General features: G+C 34.3%; 3 protein-coding genes across 3 annotated transcripts; 1 reads left to right on the forward strand and 2 right to left on the reverse strand.

Annotated features, from left to right (window-relative positions):
- Positions 1-4,333: 4,333 nt before the first annotated feature.
- On the reverse strand, positions 4,334-7,356 carry LOC114725428 (heat shock cognate protein 80). The gene is made up of 3 exons (XM_028911948.1): positions 7,146-7,356; positions 6,450-6,591; positions 4,334-6,345 (listed from the first exon to the last, which is right to left on the reverse strand). The coding sequence occupies exons 1-3, from the start codon at positions 7,266-7,268 to the stop codon at positions 4,511-4,513; spliced, it is 2,100 nt and encodes a 699-aa protein (XP_028767781.1). The 5' UTR covers positions 7,269-7,356; the 3' UTR covers positions 4,334-4,510.
- A 5,254-nt stretch (positions 7,357-12,610) lies between these two features.
- On the forward strand, positions 12,611-16,684 carry LOC114725526 (protein transport protein SFT2-like). The gene is made up of 4 exons (XM_028912049.1): positions 12,611-12,988; positions 14,822-15,089; positions 15,275-15,379; positions 16,134-16,684. Exons 1-4 carry the CDS (start codon positions 12,789-12,791, stop codon positions 16,242-16,244), a joined length of 684 nt encoding a protein of 227 aa, XP_028767882.1. The 5' UTR covers positions 12,611-12,788; the 3' UTR covers positions 16,245-16,684.
- A 2,161-nt stretch (positions 16,685-18,845) lies between these two features.
- Positions 18,846-24,957, reverse strand: LOC114725514 (kinesin-like protein KIN-14F). Its single transcript, XM_028912041.1, has 16 exons — positions 24,797-24,957; positions 24,528-24,671; positions 24,077-24,436; positions 23,690-23,758; positions 23,362-23,586; positions 23,199-23,280; positions 22,994-23,089; positions 22,737-22,916; positions 22,293-22,399; positions 21,598-21,776; positions 21,316-21,480; positions 20,977-21,230; positions 20,509-20,672; positions 20,233-20,424; positions 19,395-20,125; positions 18,846-19,234 (listed from the first exon to the last, which is right to left on the reverse strand). Exons 1-16 carry the CDS (start codon positions 24,920-24,922, stop codon positions 19,078-19,080), a joined length of 3,231 nt encoding a protein of 1,076 aa, XP_028767874.1. The 5' UTR covers positions 24,923-24,957; the 3' UTR covers positions 18,846-19,077.
- Between the last annotated feature and the right edge of the window lie 1,645 nt (positions 24,958-26,602).

The following is a 26,602-nucleotide window of genomic DNA, read 5'->3' on the forward strand; positions in this document are numbered from 1 at the left end:
AAAACATAATTAAAAAGCATGTAATAGTTGCTTGTGTGATAGACATATAAAGAAACACTCATATTTTGATTAAAAATTAATTATGAGACCTTTTAAAATATATATAAATTGAATTTATTAAATTCTCAACATGACTTCACACTTTTGTGGCCTATACTTAATTTTATATTTATGTATATGTTTATAAACTTGTAGAACTTGTGCTTAAACATGTGTCTCAATCTGATCCCTACATATTTGCTTTAAAGTCCATTACTAGCTCAAATGGTGGTAGCCATGTCAACTATGATTAGGTATCTCATTCTATCAACAAATTTACAGTAGTAGCTGAGTCTCCTCTGCATTCATGGCAAAAGCTCTGGCTGTTAAGTATTGAAATGATCAAAGTTCATCTGTAAGATAGTTATATTATTGAAACCGACTGTGACTACTTGGTTAAATGTATTAATCTCTTTTCAGCTATGAATTGTGATCTGTGACTGGAAGTGGTTGTGGAAGATATTTTGGAGGATATGAATTCTAAGATCTCTAGACTCTCTGAAATTCAGCTTAATTTCCAGGTCTACCAATGAAGCTGCAGATTGGCTCATGCAAAGGAGGTGTGTCCAATCAAATTGGGACATGAGGCTCCCACTTTTTCTATCACAGATTTTTTTCCTTAAAATAAAACTAGATATCACAGATAAATAAAAAAGACAATAATACCAAGACTACTCATCAAGATCCATCCCATTAGCCTAAAATGAAGACTCTATTGCGGATTTTCCACTTTTGCTAAGTGAGTGTCCAAAAGGCTTACTCACGTAGGGCCAACTGAGAATCGTAGTGGCAACATGCATGATGCAGCACCAATTTTTGGCTGGTTTCACCACATTGTCTCCTTTATGAAAATCCAAAAGATTTTGCCCAAAACAGTTCAAGTGAAGCAGGAAATTTAAGCACCAAACTGACTATCACAGATTTTTAAGAATGATAGAATTCAAACACATTTAGTAGCTGTTGAAGATGTGAAAACTGTCACAGACTGATGTCTTTACTTGTTTGGTTATTCCTTAACTATTTGTGTTGCTGTTTTTGCTTTGTTACTGTTTTGTTTTTTTTATTGTGAGTTTTGATGTGTTAGCTTGTATTTTTAGGTTTTTTTAGTGTTTTTTTTCTCGACTGTTAGTGTCTGTATTACTTTTTTTTTTTGTTACTAATAAAATTGACTTCTTTTGATTAAAAAAAACAAATTTACTACTATGAATTTTCGGAGATAACGGTGGGCAGAAAAGAATTTTAAATTATTTGTTCCAATTTTTCTAATGTTTCAAGGAAGTCCAAAGTATTCATTTCCACCCTACTTAGCCTTAGCCTATTTCCCACGTAATGTGTCCGGCAACATTTTTTGGTCAACATTTTTAGCCTGTCATAATTCTCTCTTCTTTCACTTTAACCATTATACCATTTTGACTTGTTATTAAAAGAAAAAACAGTATTGCCTCTTTGATCGCATTCCATCTCGTTTAATATGAGATAGATTTTGATGTAAAAAAAAAAAAACCTCTTTTTCTACTTGTAACCTTGACTTTGTTCTTTTACGATCAATGGATGTATAGTTTTTTTTTTTAAAAAAAAAAAACAGCATCACTGATTTATTATTTTTTAGGAATGCTGCACTGTTTCTATCTGGATAGTCATGAAAATCAATTTCACAGGCTAAAGTGATGATTTCTTATAATTTTATCGAAACAATCTGATTTTGATTAATTAATTACAAGATAAAACTAATTATGGGACTAGCAACCAATAGTTGGTTAAAAACAAAAGACTATCAACCAATAGGCTGACTTTTGCCTTAGTTTTTAAGTTTCAATTTAGTATGACAGCGTTCTTAGGCATCGTGTCCAGCGCAGAATTTCCTCTCTTTTAGCTTAATTATCTTATTTCTTGTTCTATTTTTTGAAGCTCTCATTTTCCTTTTATTATTATAACATTTTGACTTATTATTTAAAAAGAAGTGTCACTAATTTATTACTCTTGGCAAATACTACAATGTTCTAAGGGTGTGTTCGGATCACAAAAATCAATTTCAAAGGCTAAAATCATAATCTCTTCAAATTCTATCATGACACTTATTTCTATTAAATTAATGATGAGATAAAATTAATTATGAGATGATCAACCAATATGACTGAGATTAAGACTTTTGTTTTAATTTGGAAGTTTCAATTTGGTTAGAACTGCCTACAATCAAGAATGTATGACATCTAGTAAGCAGGTATCCAAGGCTTTCTACGTGAGTTTAGCTTTAAGGTTAATATGATTTTTAGTCTCTCAAATTTATCATCATTTTGACTTTAGTCCCTCAAATATCAAACCATAAGTTTTAGTCAAATATCAAACCATAAGTTTTAGTCTCTTAAGAAGTAAAATAATCCAAATATTTATTAAATTATCGGGGCAAACCACCGTAGGAGGACAACAATATCCTTAACCTTTGTTAGATTCTTTTCTTGATAATTTAATAATATTTTCTCTCTTATTAAAAAAGAATATTCTTTTGCATTTTGGTAACGAAATCATCATTCTTGGCCCACATTTTTAATTTAACATCTTATTGAAATTCAGTACTGTTTAGGGAAATTTTTCCAAGTTATAAAAATGTTTTTTAAAAATGGGTCTTATATTTAGAAGTGGAGGGAGTAATATTTTAGTTTATTAATTTTATAAAATATCTTCTCAATCTTGTAACTCCAACACGGCTGACAAAATATGCTTATATTAAAATCTACAAAAACATTCTTATGTTGACATACTAAGTTTAATTTTCAAAATTACAATGAATATTACCAAAAATTTATCATTTGTGACTAAAGGTGTTAATATTAAAGAACTGAAGATATACTTTACAAAATTTTTATCAAAAAAACTAAATTTTTCTATAAAATTAAAGAATAAAAAATACACTTCAACCAAAAATAAAAGGCATTATCATTCATATTTGATTTTAGTATGTCAAAATCAATCACAAGATCATCAATCATGTTTCTCATAAACGGCCTCCACATTCGTTTGGATAAATGTTAGGTAAAACTGAGCTTATAAAATTAATTGATGAGCATAATTGATTTTTAAAATAGGGTAATTGAATACATTTTTATGAAAGTATAATTTTGTTTGCCAGACTAGGAAAGTATAGTTGAAAAACAAGTAATAGTAGCTTAAATAATCATGATTTTATATTGGGGTATTTGATAGCTTATAAGATAACTATAAGTGCATAATTTTTGGCATGTAACAACTCATTTACCATTCTGTCTTAAAAAAATTATATCAACTTAATATGAAAATGGAGGAGCATGTCAATAATTCAATATCTTTAGCACAAGGAACTGTACTAGAAAATTATTTATGGGAAGAATCTTCACCCAGAGAAAGATGATCCCCAGTCAAGAATTTCTTCTTCAAATGATCAGAGCGCGTCCATATGGAGAAAGAGTCGTTACACTACACAAAAATTTTAGTTTATATCAATGTTGTCATCACAATATTGACAGTTGTATGTTTATTTTATAGTAATTGAATTAAGTAACGATAGCTATTCATGATATTGAGTTGCATTGTTATTTAAATATATCTTGTGGATTTTATTCGTTGACTTATGTTGTTGACTTGCTGTTACGATCACACGATGATGTTTTAAGATTGAGATTAATTGATTTTAAAGGAACTAATTATATGCTTTTCTGACTCCGTCCACTCATAAATAGGAGACTGTAATTAACTAATTACCCACGAGAATTTTTGGCCTCCAGCAAACTCGTCTCAAAAGCAACTGGATATTGAGACAAACTCATGCTCCTTACTTACGCCCACTTGAGGAATTGTAAGGAAGAAACGCGGGGGGAGGGGGGGGGGGGAGGTTTTACTGAGTTGAATTTTTCAAAAACAGAGAAATCAACAGCTTTTAATTAACGTTTCCTCCCCCTATATATTCGCATATTCTATTTTATCAAACTCGTTAAAATTTTCCATTCCCTGCCAAAGGCAAATTTCAAACTCATTGTTAGCCCAGGAAGGATGAGGATTCCCTGCTAATTGCCAATGAGCCCCACTAATCTCACCATCTAATGGTCACCCGCAAAAGCAACCCCCGGGGGCGGGGCATCTTAATTCTTAAACCAACAAAGGCCACCTCATAAAGCTCATCCAAAGGCCACATAAACCATTGGAAGTAACACAACCAGAAGACACATCTTCCCATATCACCCTCAGCTCATGGCATGCAATTAGCAGTTCAGGCCCATATACACCAGACAGACACACAACGACACACACAGAAAGAGAGAAGCAAAAGAGAAAATAAGCAATTAGCCGAGCAAAATGCAGGCGCAATACTTCTACCATTGCAAAACAAAACAGAAAACATTCCAGAAGAGAACAAAAATTGAAAAAGATAGGGATAGAATTGTCTGGATCGCTACAAACGCTAATGGCATAGAACTTGTAAACGTAATTAAAAAGTAATTTAATCAACTTCCTCCATCTTGCTTCCCTCAGCATCAGCATCGGCTTCCTCCAATGGGGGCATGTCAGCATCACCATCACCTGCATCCTCGTCAATGCTCAGACCAAGTTTCAACATCCTGTGAATCCTGTTTCCGAATGTGTTGGGATCGTCAAGGCTGAAACCAGAGGTGAGGAGGGCAGTCTCAAAGAGCAACAGGACAAGGTCCTTCACGGACTTGTCATTCCTGTCAGCATCAGCACGCTTCCTCAGCTCGTCCATGATGGGATTCTCAGGGTTGATCTCCATTGTCTTCTTGCTTGACATGTAACCAGCCATGCTGTTATCTCTCAAGGCCTGTGCCTTCATGATTCTTTCCATGTTGGCTGTCCATCCATATTCACCAGTTACCAGACAGCAGGGTGAATCGACAACACGGTCAGACACCACAACCTTTTCAACCTTGTCTCCCAAGACATCCTTCATCACCTTGCAGAGACCATCGAATTTGTTCTTGAGTTCTTCCTTCTTCTTCTTCTCGTCCTCGCTCTCATCTAGCTTAAGACCCTCCTTTGTTGCTGAGACGAGTTTCTTGCCCTCGAATTCTTTGAGCTGTCCAACAGCATATTCATCAATGGCGTCAACCATGAACAGCACCTCATAACCCTTCTTCTTCAGTTTCTCCAAGAAGGGGGAGTTCTCAACTGCTTTCTTGCTTTCACCAGTGATGTAGTAAATATCGTTCTGCCCTTCCTTCATCCTGGTAACATAGTCCTTGAGGCTAGTCATCTCGTCACCACTCTTGGTGGAGTGATACCTCAACAATTCAGCAATCTTGCCCTTGTTTTGAGAATCCTCGTGGATACCAAGCTTGAGATTCTTAGAGAAGGCCTCGTAGAACTTGTTGTAGTCCTCCTTGTTCTCGGCTATTTCAAAGAAAAGTTCAATGCACTTCTTAACCAAGTTCTTGCGGATGACCTTCAGGATCTTGTTTTGCTGCAACATTTCTCTAGAAATGTTGAGAGGAAGATCCTCAGAATCCACGATACCCTTAACGAAGCCAAGATACTCAGGGATCAACTCCTCACAGTTGTCCATGATAAACACACGGCGAACATATAGCTTGATGTTGTTGGGTTTCTTTCTGGTGTCAAAGAGATCAAATGGAGCCCTCTTCGGTACAAAGAGGATAGCCTTAAATTCCAGCTGACCCTCAACAGAGAAGTGCTTGACAGCCAAATGGTCTTCCCAATCATTGGTAAGACTCTTGTAGAAAGCAGCATATTCTTCCTTTGTGATCTCTTCAGGCTTCCTCATCCAAATAGGCTTCTGCTTGTTCACCAAGGACCACTCATGTGACACCTCCTTAATCTTCTTCTTTTTCTTCTCCTCTTTTTCCTTCTCCTCGTCTACTTCCTCCACCTTACCTTCCTCTTCCTTCTTCTCTTCCTCGTCCTCATCATCAGAAATCTCCTTCTCAGTTGTCTTCTCAACCCAGAGAGAAATCGGGTAGCTGATAAACTCAGAATGCTTCTTAATCAAGTCCTTTAGGCGTCGTTCCTCAAGGTACTCAAGCTGATCTTCCTTAAGGAATAAAGTTATCTTAGTTCCCCTGCCAAGACTCTCACCAGATGTGTCCCTGGTAACAGTGAATGACCCACCAGCTTGGGATTCCCAAACGTACTGCTCGTCGTCATTGTGCTTAGAGGTAACAATGACCTTCTCAGCAACAAGATAGGCAGAGTAGAAACCAACACCGAACTGACCAATCATGCTCACATCCGCACCAGCAGCCAGAGCTTCCATGAATTCTTTGGTTCCAGACCTTGCAATGGTACCGAGGTTGTTCACCAAATCTGGAATATCAATTCACAACCATTGGTCAGAGACACCAATATGACATATCAGCCAAAATATATGCATAATGCTAAAATAGTTCAATAATTTTTTACGATCTTACCTGCTTTGGTCATCCCAACACCACTATCAATAATGGACAATGTGTTGTTTGTCTTGTCAGGGATGATATGGATGAACAGCTCCGGCTGAGCAGCAAGCTTGCTCTTGTCTGTCAAGCTTTCGAATCGGATCTTGTCCAAAGCCTGCAATAAGCGAGACGCAGAAAGGATACTCAGAAAACATTCACTATGAAAAAAGAAAATGTCCAAGCATGCAAAAGTAAAAACACATTATCATTCCTCCATTGCATAACTTCAAGTAGTCTCAATTCACCCACTCACCCACAAGGGAAAGAAACTTAACAATGCTACGACATTACATTCTAGGACATAAAAAGCATACGTCTTAAAGACTCTCGGCATAAAAAATGAAATTACAGGGCGGAAGAAAGAACAATACCTTATAAGTTTTACAGGGGCAAAGTGAATAAAGAAGACAACAAGAGATGTTAACGATTTACTTCATTTAAGTTTTCAATCAATAATTAAGTACGATACCGATGCGGCACGTACAATAATTCGACACACAAAGCAACAAATACAATCCTCACAGTGACTCAATCAACAAGTAGCTCAGTTAGAGATAAAACTAATCTAAGTACAACCCAAAATATCAAAGTAAATATAGATCACGCAGAGGGATCAAATCTAAATTCTTAAAGACAATGAAAACACAAGACATAAATGAGGAAACGTACATCAGAGGCATTGCTAATGAGCTCACGAAGGAAAATCTCCTTGTTGCTGTAGAAGGTGTTGATGATAAGACTGAGAAGCTGGTTGATCTCAGCCTGGAAAGCGAACGTCTCAGTCTCCGCCATTAGCGATCTGTCTAGGAGGAAGAAGAAGAAGAACGAGGGTTTCGGTGGGAGATCAAAGTAGCAGAGCGTATGAGAGAGAAATGAAAGTGAGCCGCGGAGTGAAGCGAGAAGAAGCGTTATATAGGAGAAACTTGCTAGGGTTTAGATATTCTAGATCCTTCGACACGAAATATAAAACAGGCAAGCTAAGTATTAAGAGGTTCGGGGCCCACATTGCCCTCTTCGGTCCCATCGACGGCTTCGCGAACATTCGATTGAAGGTGTAATGTTTATTTTCGACCGTTGGATTGTGATTCCCTCATTTCTCGGACTTTTCCTCTCAACATCGTCGAACGCGTTGTTGAACAGTTTTTTCTTTTCTAATCTCCTTTTCCCAGTATTTTCTTACTGATTTCGCAGGAGGAGTTCACGTAGGAGTTAAACATATTTAATTCATTTTTTTTGTCAACAAAATTTTAATCCCCTTTACGGTTTATATTATTATTTTTTAAAAATCATTTACAAGAAATTATAGTTAGTATAATTTTTATTTTTTAAGTTTACTTTATTTAATTTTGGTTTCCCAAATTTTACATCACAAAGGAAACCAAAATTTTTTTATCTATTTTACTTCCCGAGGGATCAAAACTTATTATTTGAAACTTAAGAGACCAAAATCAAAATAAAAGAAACTCGATGAACCAATGATTATACTAAATCCTAAAAAAATTAAAAAAATTATGTTATATTTATTATAATTAAATGATTTATTTAGTTTTTTAAATTTATCCAAATTAATTAATTAATTAGTTTTACCCTCTATTTGGATGGGAAAAAAGTTGAGAGGAAAGAAAACGAGAGGAGAAAATAGAGAGAAAAGAAAATTAGAAGAAAATATTATCACCTCTTATGTTTGGATGAACAAGAGAAAACAAAAGAAAAAAATGAGTAAATATATGAATAACTCAAATACCCTTTCTATTATATCAAAATATATCTTGATTAAAATCAAATTAAATATCATAATGAAAAACCATATTTACACTAACATAATCTTATAATTTAAAATCAAATTATTTGATAAAGATATATTATCATATTATTATATTTTAATATCAAATAATTTTGTAAAAAAGAAAAAAAAACATTTTGTGTAATATAATGCTAGAAAAACCAAAACAACAACTCTACTTATTTTTCCTTTCAGTTAATTTCATAAGGATTTTTGCAATTTTAGTTATTTTATTTTTCATCAAGCAAACACAGAAAAAAGACTTGATAATAATAAATAAAGTGAAAAAATGAAAAAAAAAAAAGAATTATTTTGCTGAAAAAACATATATAAGGGCAGAGAGGAAAAAATATGTTTTCTTCTCATTTTCTCGCCATATATGGAGAGAAAAATTAGGAAGAAAATGGAACGTAGGACCCATCTCAATTTCTTCCCAACTTTTCTTTCCTCTCACTTTTCTTCCCTTATCCAAATAAGGGAAAATCCACTTCTCCTCCTTTTTCCTTCCTCCCTTATTTTCTCTCCATCCAAACATAGCATTAATACTCCTTCGGTTCTTAATATAAGACCTATTTAACTAATTTGATTAGATTAAGGAAGTTAGGTAAGTTAGTTAATTATAAGAAATGTGACACGTTTTTCTTAAAACATCATAATCATCTTTCTTAATACTCCCTCTTCTTCTTCTAGTTAATTATAGTTGAGGGAGAATCTGTAGGGGTAATTTAGAGAAAATTAATAAATATAAAAAATAGGTTTTATATTTAAGACTAAAACTAACTCAACAATTGAGTCTTATATTAAGGACCAGAGGAGTATTATTCTTCAAATCCTTAATATAAGACATATTTAACTAATTTGATTAGATTAAGAAAGTTAAGTAAATTAGTTCATTATAAAAAATATGACATGTTTTTCCTAAAATACCATAATCATCTTTCTTTGTATCCTTACTCCCTTACTTATTTGATTCTGGTTGAGAGAGTATCCAGAAGGATAATTTAAAAAAAAATTAATAAATATACGAAATAAGTTTTATATTTAGGATCAAAATTAATATAATAATTAAATGCTATATTAAGGATTTGGGAGGAGTAGGTATGGAAGCAACAATAATTAAAGAATCGGATCAAACTAGACAATCCAAAGTTAAACTTTCGCTCGAATTTGTCAAGGCATATACTACATAATCTCTCTTGAATATTTATATATCATTAAATTATATATTAATTTATAACTAAACAAATTATTTTTAAAAAAGGATAAATATAAATATTTTAAACTAACCTATTGAGGTTTTGTAATTTCTAAAATTAATCAATTAAGGAAGTGTTTGGGTTGAAACAAAATCACTATTTTAAAGGTATTTTTTACTATCTACGAAGTAAATATATTGAGAAGTTTATTTTGATTTACAAAAAAAATACTTTAAGTTTCCCAAACACTCTCTAAATGAATTGACAACTAGAGTCTAAACCAATTTAGATTGAGTAGAGCGGGAGCCCTTTCATGCGGCAAAATCTTTCACTTAGGTTGTTGCATTTTCAGGTTCAATATCAAGATCTATAATTCAGCTGTTACAATTCTCTTACTAGTTTTGCCAAACATGTCCCATCAACTTATCAAGATATGCCAAACATTTTTCTTTCGCGGGTTAATTGTTATTTATTGAGACAATGAAATCATCTATTTATGGCCAAAAAGATGACAAGAAAAACTAAAAGCAACGTTAGTATATGCAATTCAATCACTTCCTTCTTATTACAAATATGAAAAGCCTTAAATTTATTATTCCATCCATTACTTTTTATAAGAGATAAACGTTGAATATGATTTTTTTTATAAAAGACATTTGGAATTATCTTAAATTTTATTTGTCAATTTTTCATTTTGCATACATTTAATTTCTATATATTCTCTCTTTACCGCATATTCTCTCCTCCACATAAATGAGAGTATTTTTAGCCTAAAATGTTATATTTTTTTAAATGTATTATTGTCTTTAATTTTAAACAATATTTTGAGCAACATAATATGATTAATTGTTTCTTATAAAAAAAGAATGGAATGAGCAATAATATAAAGTAATTACTCTCTGCTCACATGTAAAACATTTTTTTAAAGCTACCAATAAAATTTAGTATGGTAAGCTAAGTGACTAACTCTTGACAATGTGATAAACCAAGTTTGAATTTTTGTTTGAAAAGATGCTTACATCTAATGTGTGACTATGCCTCATATAGAATTGATTATAATGGGAAGATTACTGCATCTAAATTTTTTTCTCCTAAAAGAAGCTTTTTAAAGCTTGGTTTAAATAACAAACATTTAACGTATGATGAGTATTATTTATTTGAAACAAAATTAAGAACCTCAATTATTTTTAATCAACTTAATTCATATAAAACTCAATAGTGGTAAATACGAGGGAAAAATGTTTCTCAAATCTTAATGTTAGGGTAAAAAAGTCCAAGCATTAATGGTTTACACCCACTAAAATGCTCCAAGTATTGATGTTTTTGTTAATTCGTAAGAGATTCATGATTCTAACAAGTAAGATTAGTCAACATAGACAATAATAAATGCAACAAGATTAAGAGTTGTTTGAGAGAATAATTTGTCTACATATCATTTTTAAATGAAGAATCTCCGAACGGGGGGACATTGCGATTTATTCTTTGCTAAAAATCATGAAATTATCTTTGATTGGAAAATCGTTAAGTTATCTATTCTTACTTCTACCTCCTCTTATTTTCATAGGGGAATGTTGGAAATATTTTTGAATACTATTTATATGAAAAAACTCTTGTTTGAAGCATTTATTAAATTTTTTAGAAATATTAAATGTTGGAAATATTAAATTTTTTACGCCATTATTAAAAAAGAGAATGGTAATACATAAAAAACAGAAAACATTAATAACAGTCACTCCTAGTTTTCCAATGCAAGATGAGTTATAAGAATAGATTAAATAAGGACATTTTTTAGAATAAATTCATACTTATAACATGTTTATAAATTTCAACTAATTTTAACTATATTTTCTAATTTTAATAAATTAGTTTTTTAAATAAAAAAAAAGGAGTATGAGGAGGATTGAATTATTTATTTTGTATTATTTTAGTAGTCCTTCTAAAAATAAATTCTCTTGGCTTCAGTGAATAAATTATATTATACAAAATTTAAATTTTATAAAAATATGTTAAAATTTATAGGGAAAATAGATTTGTCGGTCCTTATAGTTTCATTGGATTTTGAATTAGGTCCCTCTAGTTTTATTTCTTTTTATTGAATCCTTATACTTTGTTCGATTAAAGCCATACGTCCTTCTGTTAATAAATTCTCAAAACACCGTTAGTCGCTCTCTCTCCCTCATTAAAAGCCGGTGGCTCTCTCTCTTATCAGCCATGACCAGTTTGATGATGACACCAAGAAGGAGAAGAAGAGCTGCTTCTTTAGCTGGTTCTTCTCCATCAATATCGGCATGCCGCTTCTATGCTACTTCTGCAGCGGTGAGCCTTCTGCTAAGAAAGGAGGAGGTGGGGCTTGTACATGTGGGTTCTTGCTAGTAGGTTCCAACTCGTGAAGGCAGGGTCTCTGAGGAATGAGGCAAATGGCGAGGCCTCTGGGTGTTGTGAACTAGGTGGTCATCATGCTTAGCCTCTAGCCACTCCAAACAGCCTCATCCCTAAAACTCTAATAACTATTATTACTTTTTTGGCGTTGATTAATCTAAAATCATAAATTAATATTGCCGAAGGTCATGAGCATTTGAAACTAAAAAATCAATGCTCTTTCATGGAATAATGCAAGGGTCTCAAAACAAAAGTTTGAAAGAAACTACCAAACTCCTTCTCGATTAGCATCAACATAACCTTCATCAATTAGCATCAACATCCAAAACACATAGAAGCGACACGCCAATATTGATAGAGAAGCAGAACCAGTTGAAGAAAAAGCTCTCCTTCTCGACGTCATCATCGAACTGGTCATAACTGATGATAGAGAGCCACCTGCTTTTGACCGGGGGAGAGAAACCAAACGGTGTTTTGATAATTTATTAACGGAAGGATCTATGGCCTTAACAGAACAAAGTATAAGGGTTCAATAAAAAGAAATAAAACTAGAGGGACCTAATTCAAAATCCAATGAAACTACAAGGATTGACAAATCTATTTTCCCAAATTTTTAAAGTCCAGGGAGATAAATTACAGAACCCTTGAATCAAAGCTATTCTTTGAATTTTAACTAAATTTCTGGGGAAAAAGTTGTAATTTGGCTAAATTTCAATTCTCCCTGCAGCATATTATCATTTGCAATTCCAGATGCGCACGCCTATTCACTGTGTTAATCTGAAGCCTTTACTATCGATAGGCTTGAAAGAGCAGTCGCAGACTCGCAAGACGCATGCTCATCATTCTTTCTTTAAATCAAACAAAACAAAGTTGCATTCTTGATTTACTATTATATTGTTCTTGATCTGCTATTCTGAATCGAGGTTTGGGTGCCGAGAAAGCAAGAATTGAAAGATGCAGAAAACGGCGCAAGGATGGTTCTCGCAAGCAACTGACGGCGATAATGGCCAGAAACCGTCGTCTTCTTTGCTGGCCGATTGGAATTCGTACGCAGCATCCCAATCTACGGAGGAGAACTCTGATTCCGCTTTTGGTTTTGACATCGAATCTGCCGTTAGGTCTGCCAACGACACAGTGACGGGTACCTTCAGCGTGTAAGCTATCCTCGCTACTCCTTATACGTGTCTCTTTAGTTTCGGTTCGGTCTGGTTATGATTTCGTGGTGGTTCTTATGCTTTCTGGAGTTGGCCGCTTGATGGGTTCTTGAATTTCACTGATCTGGCCTTTGGATAAAATGCGTAGTTGGCACATTGTTTTTTTGTTTGCCCGTATGATCTGGTTATTTGTAAGTGGTACAGGCCATAAAGAATTCATAGTGGTCAGTGATAATTTATGCAATTGATCGGATTTGAAATAATTATTAGAGCTTGTTTAGTTTTGCTTATCCTTACGATGGACGTTCTTAGTACACACTCACATTTGCTGAGAACAACAATTTTTCCTTGACTCTATTGGTTCTGTTGATTGGTAGTACAATGGGGTTATTAGAAAAAGGAGAACGACATCTAAAGTTTTTGTGATAGAAAGATATCCATTAAGATACAAGTTAAATTTTGATGTATGTGTTGTAAGTATTGGCAGAGGCTGAATTGGCCTCAGTTTTTCAAACTCTTATACTACCTCTTGGTACAGTGAATTGAGCTCTAGGACCTTTATTTGAATCTTGCTTGCTCAAGTCCCCAGCCACTTGAGCTGACCTTTGATGACCAATCTTTACACTCTGTTATCAAGATACTTTATTTTTGCTGTGAAAATAGTCCATGTGTCTTTTGATCCTTCATCATTCCCTTTGTTCTGTTCTACATTTATTGGCCTAGGAGTAGCTTGGTCTCACTGGTTGGATCAGTTAGACCTGCTTAATCTCCTTAGTTATTATGTAGTAAAATCAATATGAAAGCTACATGGCAGTCTTATGGTCAAATATTCTGTATTTTCAACTTTTATTGAATTCTTTATTTGCGGTCAATATGAGTTTTTCTTGTGGAAGTGTTTATCTTATGATAGGAAACCCTTGTCACAAGCTGTTTGGCATATGAAGCTGATTTATATTAATCAATTGTGATTGGAACAAGAATGTGCCTAAGTATTAAAATCTTGACACTTGATGCATTGAAGTATGAATTTGTTAGAAACAAAGTGACATGCATATTAGGTTCATGAAATAAAGAGATATGTGCATAAAAGCCGTTCAATATGCTTTCTGTGACTGTGAGTTATGTAGCTGATTTATAGTTATTCCAACGTGTATCAATTTGTGACACGAATGACCGTAAGCTTAAGTGGAAAAATGTTGACATGTTGATGATTGGTGTTGTCAGAAACTAAGTGATGTTAGGTTCTGAAATTAGAGAAGGGTCTCTCTTATATAAATAGTAATCATAAGAGCTTTGGATGGGGCCCTATTTCTTTTTCTAATTATTTAAGTTGATCATTATGTCATTGCTGCAATACGTGAGTATCCCTTGAGATGTGTTGCTGTCAGAACGCTGGCCAGGGTGTTGATTAAGTCAATCATTTACATTGAACTATGCTCTTTTTATTTCTTTATCTCTCTGCGCTCCTATCACGACATTTCTCATAGCATAATTTGTTGTTGATGAATTTCAGACTACATATTAACTTTGTTATAAACTTTAATAGTGCGAATACATTAGCATGATGGATTTAAGTTTCCATACCAATTGTAGATGAAAATACTGGCTGTTGTTGTCAGCCTGATCTGAATGTGACAGAGATCTCAATTGTTTTTTTCAAACTAGTTTTAATGGTATAGATTGCAGGAAGAAACTCTAATCAGAGAATTCATTTCCTTAATAGTTCTGAATGAACATGTTGGGTGGAAGCTGCCTTTAATAGTCATAATTAATTTTTTGTTATGAAACAATTGTTTGCAAGTAGTTATGTATTTGTCTTATATGACTGTGTAGGGTTTCTAAGGGTGTGAGAGATATACCTGGCAATTTCCAGTCTGCCACTAGTAATGTTCCTTCTGGGAAAGCCCTCCTATATTTTGGTTTGCTTCTAGCGACTGGTGTCTTCTTTCTTTTCATTGCATTTACCTTGTTCCTTCCTGTGATGGTGGTTGTGCCTCAAAAGTTTGCCATATGCTTTACTCTTGGGTGTGGATTTATCATCGGATCATTCTTTGTTCTCAAAGGTCCAAAGAATCAGCTTGCCCACATGGCATCAAAGGAGGTACCTTGTTTAAATTTTATTTCTTACTGTATAAGTATTGCATATTGATGATATAGCTCTTGATCAGTTATGACATGCGTGCTTTATTGTGTTGTTTGGTCTTGTAAAGGAAGTCTCATTGATTTGATTTTTATCCTGTGGATGCTTTATTTTTTACACGATCTCTCATATCGCCTACATTTCAGAGGCTCCCCTTCACATTGGGTTTTATAGGCAGTATGATTGGTACCATATATGTGTCAATGGTGCTTCACAGCTACATTCTCTCCGTGTTATTCTCTGTCATACAGGTATGTTTCATGTATTCTTAATGTGCTTATTCTTTGTTTCTTTTTTTTGACCTTGCCTTGAGTTTCTTAGATGCACTTTTGAGTTGGGAACTAATTTTCCATGACATGGGGCATTTGGTATTCGTGTCCAACACCTCTCTGCAATACTTTCAAGATTGAATATGTTGGACTGCAAGAATTAATTGGGCATTTGCTTGATGCTTTCTCATGGTGTTTCAATCATACTAGGCATATTTTAGATGTGAAAATTTTGTTTCGGACGTATGTACTTATGTAGGTTTTTGTTGGTCTTTCTTGTGTCCTTAATTATATTATAGATTTAGCCGTGGTGCCTATGTCCCTTTTTCTGTCTGTTTCAACATCCATAGTTCTGGTTACATTTACTGTTAATTTAAAATGTGCAAAGCTTTTGAACCCACCTCCTGGAACTAATTTAATTGGTAAGGTGGGATTAGGTGCATGTAGGGCCTATTGTTCAAACCTCCTGATGTAAGTAGGGGGGGGGGGTGAAAAGCCTTTTAGTATAGTTTTTTGTTTATCACTGTTACCATTGCTTTTATCTGGTAGAGTGAATTATGAATGTTCTTTCTGCCTACTTGGTAATGAGAAATATATTACGGGTATGACATTGACAGTCTCATAATGTGGTTTGGGTCAGCGGGGAGTGAAAATCCTCATAAGTAGATGCAGATTTATGCATTTATTTATATATTATTTTCTCTAAAACCATCCAATCTCATTTTGAAATTGATAGGTTCTGGCACTTGGGTACTATGCAATATCTTATTTTCCTGGTGGATCTGCTGGCATGAAATTTTTGACATCTGCTCTCACATCTTCAATAATGAAATGTTTTGGGAGGTGACATATTTTAGCTGATGAGAGGTGAGGTCTGCTCTTTAGTTGATGAGATGTGGTAGTTGAAGTGTAAATTTGTCTCTCAAGATATGTCATGTTCCTTGAAACTTTGAACTGATATGAGAATATAGCTGATTTGACGCATCATCTAATGTTTCCAAGAGATTTCAGTGTTTGTTGTAGCATCTTGAAGGGATTTATTTTTCGAATACAAGCCTCAAGCTTTCAGTTGCAAAGAATATTGCCTGATCAATGGGCTGACCAAGTGTTCTGCATTACTCTTCATGCCAACTCTCAAAAGATTTATCCTTCTAATGAGATATTATTTGACGCTCTTTCTTTGATTTCTTGTTTGCTGTTGGCATTTTCTCCTGTTGGTAACGGAAACAAACCATATTGCGGGCGAGACGAAGGGGGATTTATATAAGTTCGATCATTTTGATTTTAGATTGAATTTATCTATAGATCTTGTATATATATAATTGCACTATTTATATCCTAGCTAACTTCAAACTCCGGAAAAAACAGGGGTTTGGTTCAAATTAAAGCAAGAAAATCAGTTTTGTAAAGGGGAGGATTTCTTAAATTGAGTTTTAGTTGGTCTGGGCTGTCTCGTGTGAGTCTGTATATTTATCGAGGGTTTTAATTGGGCATTCATCCGATTGTAAGGGTATTGGGCAAATCAAGTTAATAACATGGTTTGAAAAATAGGAGGAAATATTATTATTAGTCACATGGATTCTTCAATTATTATGAATTACTATTTTCGATTTTTAATATAAGAGTTAGTTAACTAATTTGAGTAAACTAAGAAAATTAGTTAAGGTAGTTATTTGTAATAAATAAGTATTGTCTTATTAATCAAGTGTATTAGCTAAAACTATTATTTTTATGAAACTTTTTAATATGTGCAACTATTATAAAAACTGTCTTAAAAAAATTAGATAAATATAAGAGACAAAATAAATTGGGGTCTTATATTTAAGATCAAATTGAATGTTAAATTAATTTTTATATTAAGATGCAAATGTAGTATAAGTAAAGGAAAACTGCGTAGTGTTAGTTTGATCAAGGGACTTCATATGTCCTGTAAATAAGGATGTAGACCAAACTTCATAGGTAAAAGAGCCACTTCTACTTGAGATCAATAATACGAGTTAGTTGAAAGTCCTAAAAATCAATTAGGACCGTTGGATATCTGGAATTTTTTTGCATGCAAATTTGTTCTTGAAGTTTAAAATTGTAAAAATATTACCTCATACTGTTAAAAAACTAGCATTAATCGTTAACATTTTTAACAGTATGTGATACTATTACTACAGTTTTAAAGTGTTGAGCAAATTTATATCTAAAAATACTTTTGAATGTCTAGCGTTTTCAAGTGAAAATTTTTGGGATCAAATTTATGTCTTAACGTTTCGAGCAAATTTACATCTAAAAAAACTTTCAAATGTCAAGCATTTCTTAGTGAAAATTTTTAGGACAAATTTATGTATTAATCTAAGTGAGAATGGAATGGAATATTGGTCATCATACGTTTGTTCGATATAATATTAAGAATATGTGAAACATTTATTTATTTTTCAATATTAGCTGAGTGCCATGTATGGTGCCGGTGGTGTTGGTGAAGGAGGATAAAGTGTTGAGGAGAGTAAGAGGGTGTGGACAAGAGGGTTGAGGTTGTGTTAACAGGGGAAGACTGAAGAATTACCCCAATAAAATGGTCCTAATATTTGACTTGATTAGATAAATTTTAACATGCATACAATGAATTTGAAGTTTTTAAAATTTTTGCTATTTTGTATGATTTAGTTAATTTATCTTGATTTGGGTGGAATGATATGTGATGTGTAAGGATAAATTCCCCCATGATAGGTCAAAATTATTAGTTTAGAAGTAAGCTAAGAGTAGGAAGTGAAACCAAATTGGGCTTTTAAATGATTTTATCTTCTCAGAAAAATTATGATTCTCTCAAAAAGCACATCTGAGTTCCTTCTTAGTTTAGGTGGAACCAAATCATGATTTTAAAAGTAATCTTATAATGTACCAGGTGAGTATATGAGAAGAGTTTTATTTTGACTTACAAAAAATAATGTTTTTAAGTACTTTTACTTGATGCCAAACACCCATCCTAATCTATCAAAAAGCCTTTTCTTTTCTTTTCTTTTCTTTTCTTTTTTTTTTTGCCAGAAGTCTTTTTTCAAGGTTGCTTAGGACCTTTGAATTAATTCAATTTAATATATTTGAACCCACATGTTAATGCCAGAAGATATAATGTAAATTCGTCTTGTCCAATATTGATATTACTTAGGAGGAGTCACTCAAGCACTGTGTTCTTGGCTTAGGTTGGGCTCAAACCTCAGCCTAAAATTTTTGTAAATTTTTTTTAAATCATGTAATAATCAATCGTATCTTAAAAGTGAACACCTTGCAAGTCCTAAATCATTTCTAAATTTCAAAACAATTAATATGCTTCCTTTCAAAATATACTTAATGCATTTGTATTATCAAAGGCAATGCGAGTATTTAAATCACCACCACCGTAAAATTTTCTCGTGTTTTGAATGGTCATCAGTGAAAATTGCAAATAACGTAGTCATAGAATGTTTCAAGAAGCTTATAAATTTTTAAATATAAAATATTTCAATTCAATTACAAAGAAGCATGCCCAGGCATGAAAAGACGCACAAACTCGCCTCAAAGATCTCAAAAACCTCTATAAATTATGTGAGCTCAAACTCCCACCATAATTAGCAGCTACTGTACAAAAACTATAAAGTATAGATATCAACCCCCCCGGGGGGGGGGGGTTTAATTATCCCATTTTTAACCTGAAATTCTCATGATAAAAGGAATTTTCCGCGTGGGGTTGATCTGCTTCTCCTGAGTTCAGGCATGGGTGTATTGCTTCCTTCCCTGAGATTTCTGCTTGAGCCATTTACAAGTTTGTTTTCAACCCTGCTAGCCAATAAGGGTTCCCCTGCTTGCATTGTTCTTCTGCATATAATAAAATATTCCCGACTTATAATAAAATGCATGCGATGAATTCGTCAATTTTAGGAACCAAAAGAAAAAAATTCACTAATTTAAGAAAACTCAAGTGCTTGAGCTTATTAAGTCAAGAGAAAAATTGTTAGTTGAAATATGGCAGGCATACCTGGGTTCAAGGTTCTGAGAGTTTCTCGGGAAATTCTGACGTATCTTTCTAAGGTTTAAAGCACCATGAACTGGCGACTCGATTAGGCCAAAATCATTTTCCGGCTCAGAGTAATCACTCTTTCTAGCTGCCTCCAATGTCTTCTCATCAGCAATGTCCATTTCAGGGATCAATGCGGGGATGAAATCAGACTTCTGAATCCTAAAAGGGAGTTGCTGATGCTGCTGATGTTGATGCTTGACCTTGGCCTTCCCCTCAGCCTTGCTCTTTCTTATACCACCTTGTCTTACTGCAGTAAGTGCTTGTTTAAATTGTTCCTCTTCTTGTTCATGATGAACTTTCCTGGAGGTGACCTTCTGGAGGTTGAATAGAGCTTCAGAAATATTTTCCTGCTTCGTCGTCTCGTATGAACTTCCATTAATCCTCGAGTTATTGTCAGTGCATGGGGCCATAGGCATGGGGGAAAGAGATTTGTTCACTGGTACTCGGGCTGGAAATGGATGTTTTACTATTGGCTGGTTATCTACCATGTCAATTTTTACCTTGCTTTTAATGACTGAACCTCTGTCAGTGGATATTGATCTCCTGATAGGAGGAGACGGTGATCTTCCTTTAGCTGAGTTTGCTATCTTTTCTTCAGGCAGATGAGGCATTCTTGGGGTGGATTCTTTGTCCATGAATGATGAGGGAAATCTTGACCTTCTTTGCTTTCCCGAGGAACAACTTCTAGCCTGAAAATGAAGTTTCAGATTGAAGCATGAGAGCAAATGCAGAGGAGGATTCATTGAAGCGCAGTTTACAAATATGGTATAAGTGTTATAATATGGCATTTAAGTACCTCGTATATTTTATCATCAGTCGGTCGCTGGGAGGTTTCCGACTTCATGCTGGCATTGACTCCTAATTTGGGAAGGCGAAATGGGGAAACTGCCCTTTGTTTCTGAGATTCTACAGTGTTTCGAGCATGCCCAGCTCTCCATTGCTCCAGTTCAGCCTCCTTCCTCTCCAATGCCAACTTGAGGTTTGATACCTAATTAAAAAATGGAAAAACCATTCATCAATGTCTTGCATGCATTGAATCTTAAACTGCATCACAAGTGACCAGGAAATCAACCTCCTCTTTCAGCTCTTTAATTTCACCGGTTTCCTTATGAGACTGTGCAGCACCAAGTTCAATGGATGCCACCCTCTCAGCAAACTTGAGCGTGCTAATTGTCTCCCCAAGAGCATTTTGTTCAGGATTTATATGAACAAACATCAAAGTTTTGGCATGCCCACCTTTTGAAATGAAGTTTGATAAAAACAACAAAAATAGAGCAAAGATTAAGATAATTATATGGAAATTCATGATACAAGTTATAACCCAAAAAAAAGAAAAGCAACTATATTTTCAATTTAAACCACAAAGCATTCAGTGGCCAGATTTATCCCCCAAAAATATGCAAATTTGACTTTTGAAAATGAAATGGAAATCACTCCAATTCGAAATGCTGTTATCACCGATTGTCAAGAGCAATTTGCACTGAAGGGAAATAGAGAGGATGAGGGATGGGATCTTCCATGAGAAGCTTATGTCTATTACCTAAAGAATCTTGTAATACTTGTGTGAGCTTGCTATTTCTGTAAGGAATATGTGGACTTTTTTGTGCCAAAGCAGATATAACATCTCCCAGTGCAGATAGAGATCTATTTATATGTTGCGCTTCCTTCAGTCTTTCTCCCGCAGCCTCAGATTTGTCCACCCTTTCACTTCCAGCCAAATCAACAAGATGGAGACAACCTTTAAGAATGGAATTAGAAACTAGCTCTCTTCCTCGAACATGAATTGTCAAAATACTGCAATAGGGTAGCCAGATTATCTTAGTATATAGCTACAAAACAAATGGAGAGGCCAACTAAGCCCATGAAGAGGAAATTTTACCTATGAGAACGGCTGCTTCGCTCGTTTAGAGCAGTAGCACCCACTGCCCGGTTCTTCTGACCAATCCTCATTAAATCAAGAACATCTTGAGTACAATTAACTGGAACTAAACAAGCATCAGGCACATTAAGGCCATTCAATTGGGAGTTGTTTCGTATATCTAATGTAAACCTCGTTGTTAAGGAACTGAAACACAAACAAGTGCTTCAACCAACCCTTTAACCCAGAAGCAAGGAAATATGATAACGTAATATAAAAAAGCAAGTATGGTTAAAAGGATATCTTCTATTAGAGCCATCACTGACTAATAAATCTCTCACTTGTTCATTGTATATTTCAATCATCTGTACTCCAACATCATATTTTATGGCATTCAACCTTTCCTTTGATATCTGGAATAAGTCACACAGAGCCCTGTAGTTTACCCCCCATGTCTCTTCGGTCGTTAAATCTGGGCCACTCTGTAAAAGCATAAATTCACATCAATACCACAGACATGCATGTACAAGAAAGGACGAGATAATAACGCATCTCCAACTAGAACTAAATTTTAACTCCGTAAAATTTAATGATACAATTCTCTTGGTGTAGGTTCCAAGTTCGATAAAATGGATAGCTATTACCCTTAAGGTTGATGAAGAGCATAATATTTAATTTAATTAACAATTGTTAATAGGTTGTAAAGTTTCAGATGAATGTTCATCTGTGAGTGTTTGATATTGTTTCCAACGGGTACCCTTCTCCGGAGGAAATGGCTCCGAACCAAGATGCTAGTTACAGAGTACTTTGCACCACAAAAACATTTATTATTGGGAAAAAAAAAATCACATTCAGGTTCCTTCATCTCGTGCTATAACTAACAAGTACTTAAGACTAACAGGCTTCACACGATACCAAATAAATTAAATCCATAAGGTAACATAATGAGGAAGTTCTAATACGTCCAAAACTACTATGCATGTGCAATGTGAACTTACCATTGTGTATGTCTTCCCAGAGCCAGTTTGTCCATATGCAAAGATGCACACATTATAGCCATCTAAAACAGACCTGACCAATGGTTGCGCGTCAGCGTATATTTGTTCTGCACATGATAATAAAATCATCATCATTACTTACTTTGAATATGAACTAAAAAGATATTAACTCTAAACGACATATTAGCATTATATATATATATATATGTATATTTCTAAACCAATCACAATCGTTTAATCATACTGCACGTTAAAACGATGCAGCAATTGAAGTATACAAATTATTTTTTCTCTCTCAATGACAAAGAAAATAAAAGAGTGAAAAGATAATTAAATCATTACACAGAGCGGTCTATGAGCTACGTACACATACCGATAAAAAACAAAGCCCAAGTTAATACTATAGCATTTGCAATTAACCAATGACATGTGAAAAAATTATACCTTGTGTGACATTTGTTGCAAAGACCTTATTGAATTGAAACACTCTCCTTGCATCTTTACCCTGCTTAAGGGGATTAACGATCATGATATTTCCACCTTCTCCTATATAATCTACAGTTGACTTTACATTTGATTGTCCTGGTAAGAAGGGTCTCACTCTGCAATAGACCCTAATAGTTCCTATAGAAAAACAAAGTTATCAATATCCACCATAACATTAAATTTGCCGACAAGGAATATTTTAAATTCATGTGCACCTTTCAGGTCTTGTACTTGGTTGTAGAGTTGGCGGTTCTCCTCCAAGACTTTGTGGTAGGAAGAGGCTGCCACTTCTAGGCTCTTTATATGATGCTCTAAGTAGGACAACAAAATTAATTCAGTCTTGTGGGAAGAACAATCAAATTGAAGGACGTGACAAATGTGGAAGATATTTCTCATGAAAACCATTTCTTAGATTCTCACCAAGCCTGCCCAATTCTTGCTCCCACTCTGATTGAATTTGTTTGACCTCCATCTTTGTCTCTTGGAAAAAGTATTTCATGCCCTGAAGCATGAGAAAGACCCCTTATAGCGTGGGTGCTGGTGTAAATATGACCAAAGCATACTCTATTTGTTAATTCCATACCTCAAGTTGACTCTGTTGATTATTAATTATCTCAACATGGTTGGAAGAATAATTGCTCTCATTCCGAGTGCGGTCAACTTTTCCTCCACAAATGCAGAATTTTGAAAAATCCTTGGACGCCAAACTACTTCTTTGGTTAAGATATAATGAGATTGCTTCTATGAACTCTGTTTTTGATAGGCAACCAATATCACCTTTCAATATTTTCTTCAAGAAAAGACCAAGCTGCAATATTGCAATATAAGAAAGGAATGAGTGATTAAATCCTATTGCGTTGAGAAACAATCATAAATGTAGTACCAACAAAATTATTCGAACTTTAAATCACCTGATTGCGTTGAGAAACAAGCAATGCTGAGAAATCTTTGACTACCTTACCGAGCAATACATCAATTACCTAAAAATTGTACGCCTATTATCAGCGACATTGAATAAAGCAAGTAGAAGAAATGCAAAAGTTCATTTTTGGAAAGTAGTAATTAAATCCTCATAAAAATTTCATTTGTCATCGTCAATAAAATATTCATGGCTTTTATAATTCAACGAAATGGTTTGTTACATACATATGATATCAGTATAAATGTATAGCTTTTAGTGGTCAATCCAATATCTTCAAAATGCTTATTTGCTAATTGCAAGAGTCATAGAAAGTATGAAGTATTAGATTAGAATATAAGCTATAGCAGTAAAATACACTGGAAAGGCTCTTACCGACCATTGAATTCATAGGCAGATCTTCAATCCCGTCCATCTCTCTAAGGTAAGCTTGAAGGAGTCTGAGTCCAAAGTGATCAAATAGGAACGCCAACGCATTGAAAGTTCTGGTTTCTTCAATCGAGATCTCACTCGATAGATGGAGAAATTCTAGCAGCTGTTCATATTGTGATGACTCAGACTCATCCAGGGATTCATCAGTACCTTCACTGCCAGTTATGGAGGAAGAAGACTCTTTTGGAAGTGAGACAATCCTCACTGTTCCTCCATACCTCCATTCTCCAACTCCACCCGCTAGCTTCCATTCATAATATCCTTTCAAACATAGAATACAATCCACAACTTTATTCATTGAACCACCCTGCATTTCCAAGTTTATAAACAGAACAAGATTAGAAGTAAAACGACACAATACTTAACATTTAGAAAATTAAAATTAGTACAAAGTTAACCTTTTCTAAATCTGATGCTTCAAACGTCAATAGCTTCATATCCTTGACAGCCTCAAGAAAATTTCTCATATTCTCAAAATACTGAATGGCAGACTGAGCGGCTCCTTCTGCAGATTGAACAGCAAGAGTAGCATAGTCGACCACCTTTTGCAAATCCATTACCCAGAATGAAAATGAAAAGGACAAACATCGTCAAGAGTGCACAAAATTGTTGTGATGTAATATCATAGAACGAGGCAGAAGCCCAAATAAAAGGGGAGAAAACGCACCTTGAGAACAGCCCCGGGATTGACTTTGTTGAGGACGTTGCAGAGAATGAGACCATTGCGAAGTGCAAGGCAGAACTGTTCTTCGGAGGGCTCTTTGGAAAGTGACGCCGACGCGACGTGGTCCATCTCGCGCAGCCATTCTGCTGCTTTATACCTCCTTGAAGCTTACCACGTACAATCACAAGCATACCCAGTTTAAGACCACTTCTCATCAACAAAGAAGAAAAGGTTTGCCCGTTTTCTTAACATGATTTGGCCATTCTCAATGAAATATTCATGGTTGTTATGAATTTATAATTCAACGAAATGGTTTGTTACATATATATGATATCAGTATGTATGCATCTATGTAATCAATGCAACGTCTTCCAAATGCTTTTTTGCTCGAATTGATGGCTACCACTAAAACGTGAATTGAATTGAAGTTTAGTTTCACAATTCACGCAGCTTTTCATGAAATTAAAACCTGTTGTTTCAGAAAATATATGAAACTAATGTTAGTTCCTGACATTCTAAGTAATAGCTGCTCCTTAAACTAGGAAGCAATTTGTTATAAATTTTAGTTTTAAATAATGTTTTCGTTGAGTTGTTCCCGCCGTCCGTTCTTTTTAAGTTAAAACTCTTCTTTTTTTGTGGCAAAATTAGATATACTGTCTGATTTAAAATGGGATATAATAATTTGATTGCTATTCTACCCTTGTCACTGTTAAATTTCAGCAGTAAACCTTTGCTAAGAGGGCCAAAAATAAAGAAATTTTCACCACGTCCTGTTTCCTGTGGGGCCCGTAAAGTATTTTCCCAACAAATGTTGGACAAAATAGGAGTTTGATTGAAAGTTAGTTTGAAGTTTGAACATAAAGGTAGTAAGATGAAGGGCCCTGAAAATGACTTGAATGGTGGAATGAGAGCTACTATTTTTCCTCATTTTCCGTCCTGCATCTCGTCCTGAAACCCAACAAATATCCAAAAACCTCCTCTATCCCAAACCTCTCAGTTAATTAATTAAACAAGGTATCTAATTAATAGATGGGTGGGTCGGACAATTAACAACTATAACCCGCCCCTACTGACAACTCATTCTGTGATCAAATGGAACAAAGCAAACGAACAAAGAAATCCTTACAAAGAATAGAATTCAGTTCTCGATGTTATCAAATAAGAATAATTATAACAAAATTATCACCAAAAATTCAAGGGGGCTGCTTCGTGCAAATAATTATATTTCCTAAAAATTTAATTTTTGAGAAGGTTTATGTATTATTTAATATTTTATTTCATGAAATATTATTTAAATAAATATGCCAAGTTTTAATGTTAACAAGATAAATATTATATTATAGTTTTAGGTAAAAGGGTTAGTTGCAAGGATTTTACTCAAGAAGTCACGTCCCAAATTATTTTCTAAATACTCAAAACTTTTTTTTTTAAATCAAACAAAAACAGATCACCTAATCCTCAGAAAAATTTTCCTTCCATCAAAATCCTCCCTTGCCAAGCCACCGTAAATGACCTCAACATTTTTATATGCCCCAGATATGCATCTTAAACACGCATAATAGAAACTTCATGTAAAGAAAGGCCCCGAGTGGTCCGAATCACATTCATGTGCATGACTTTTCGTGTTATAGCTAATTTTTCTAATTGAGTGGAAATTATCATTTTTTCTCTTTGGACCAGAAAGTGGAAAGGATCATTACTGTTACGTCTTTTCCTTTTAATCATTTTAAACTCTAATCACAAAAGGTTAAAAAGAAAATGTATATTAATAAAGTTAACGGAGATTAACTATAATTAAAGATTCCAATG

This window comes from Neltuma alba, unplaced genomic scaffold (assembly GCF_004799145.2).
Source record: "Neltuma alba isolate B1F8T4 unplaced genomic scaffold, ASM479914v2 tig00002401_pilon, whole genome shotgun sequence".
NCBI lineage: Eukaryota > Viridiplantae > Streptophyta > Magnoliopsida > Fabales > Fabaceae > Neltuma > Neltuma alba.

Bases quoted from the DNA above. Each gene is read 5' to 3' on its own strand.
- LOC114725526 (XM_028912049.1), top strand. From the start codon at position 12,789: ATGCAGAAAACGGCGCAAGGATGGTTCTCGCAAGCAACTGACGGCGAT. The intron at 12,989-14,821 runs GTAAGCTATCCT...ATGACTGTGTAG, and splicing joins GTGACGGGTACCTTCAGCGT to GGTTTCTAAGGGTGTGAGAG. The intron at 15,380-16,133 runs GTATGTTTCATG...TGAAATTGATAG, and splicing joins TGTTATTCTCTGTCATACAG to GTTCTGGCACTTGGGTACTA.
- LOC114725428 (XM_028911948.1), bottom strand. From the start codon at position 7,268: ATGGCGGAGACTGAGACGTTCGCTTTCCAGGCTGAGATCAACCAGCTT. The intron at 6,592-7,145 runs GTACGTTTCCTC...CGCTTATTGCAG, and splicing joins TCATTAGCAATGCCTCTGAT to GCTTTGGACAAGATCCGATT. The intron at 6,346-6,449 runs GTAAGATCGTAA...TTGATATTCCAG, and splicing joins TGTTGGGATGACCAAAGCAG to ATTTGGTGAACAACCTCGGT.
- LOC114725514 (XM_028912041.1), bottom strand. From the start codon at position 24,922: ATGGACCACGTCGCGTCGGCGTCACTTTCCAAAGAGCCCTCCGAAGAA. The intron at 21,481-21,597 runs ATATCCTTTTAA...AACGAGGTTTAC, and splicing joins AGTGATGGCTCTAATAGAAG to ATTAGATATACGAAACAACT. The intron at 19,235-19,394 runs GTATGCCTGCCA...TATTATATGCAG, and splicing joins TCTCAGAACCTTGAACCCAG to AAGAACAATGCAAGCAGGGG.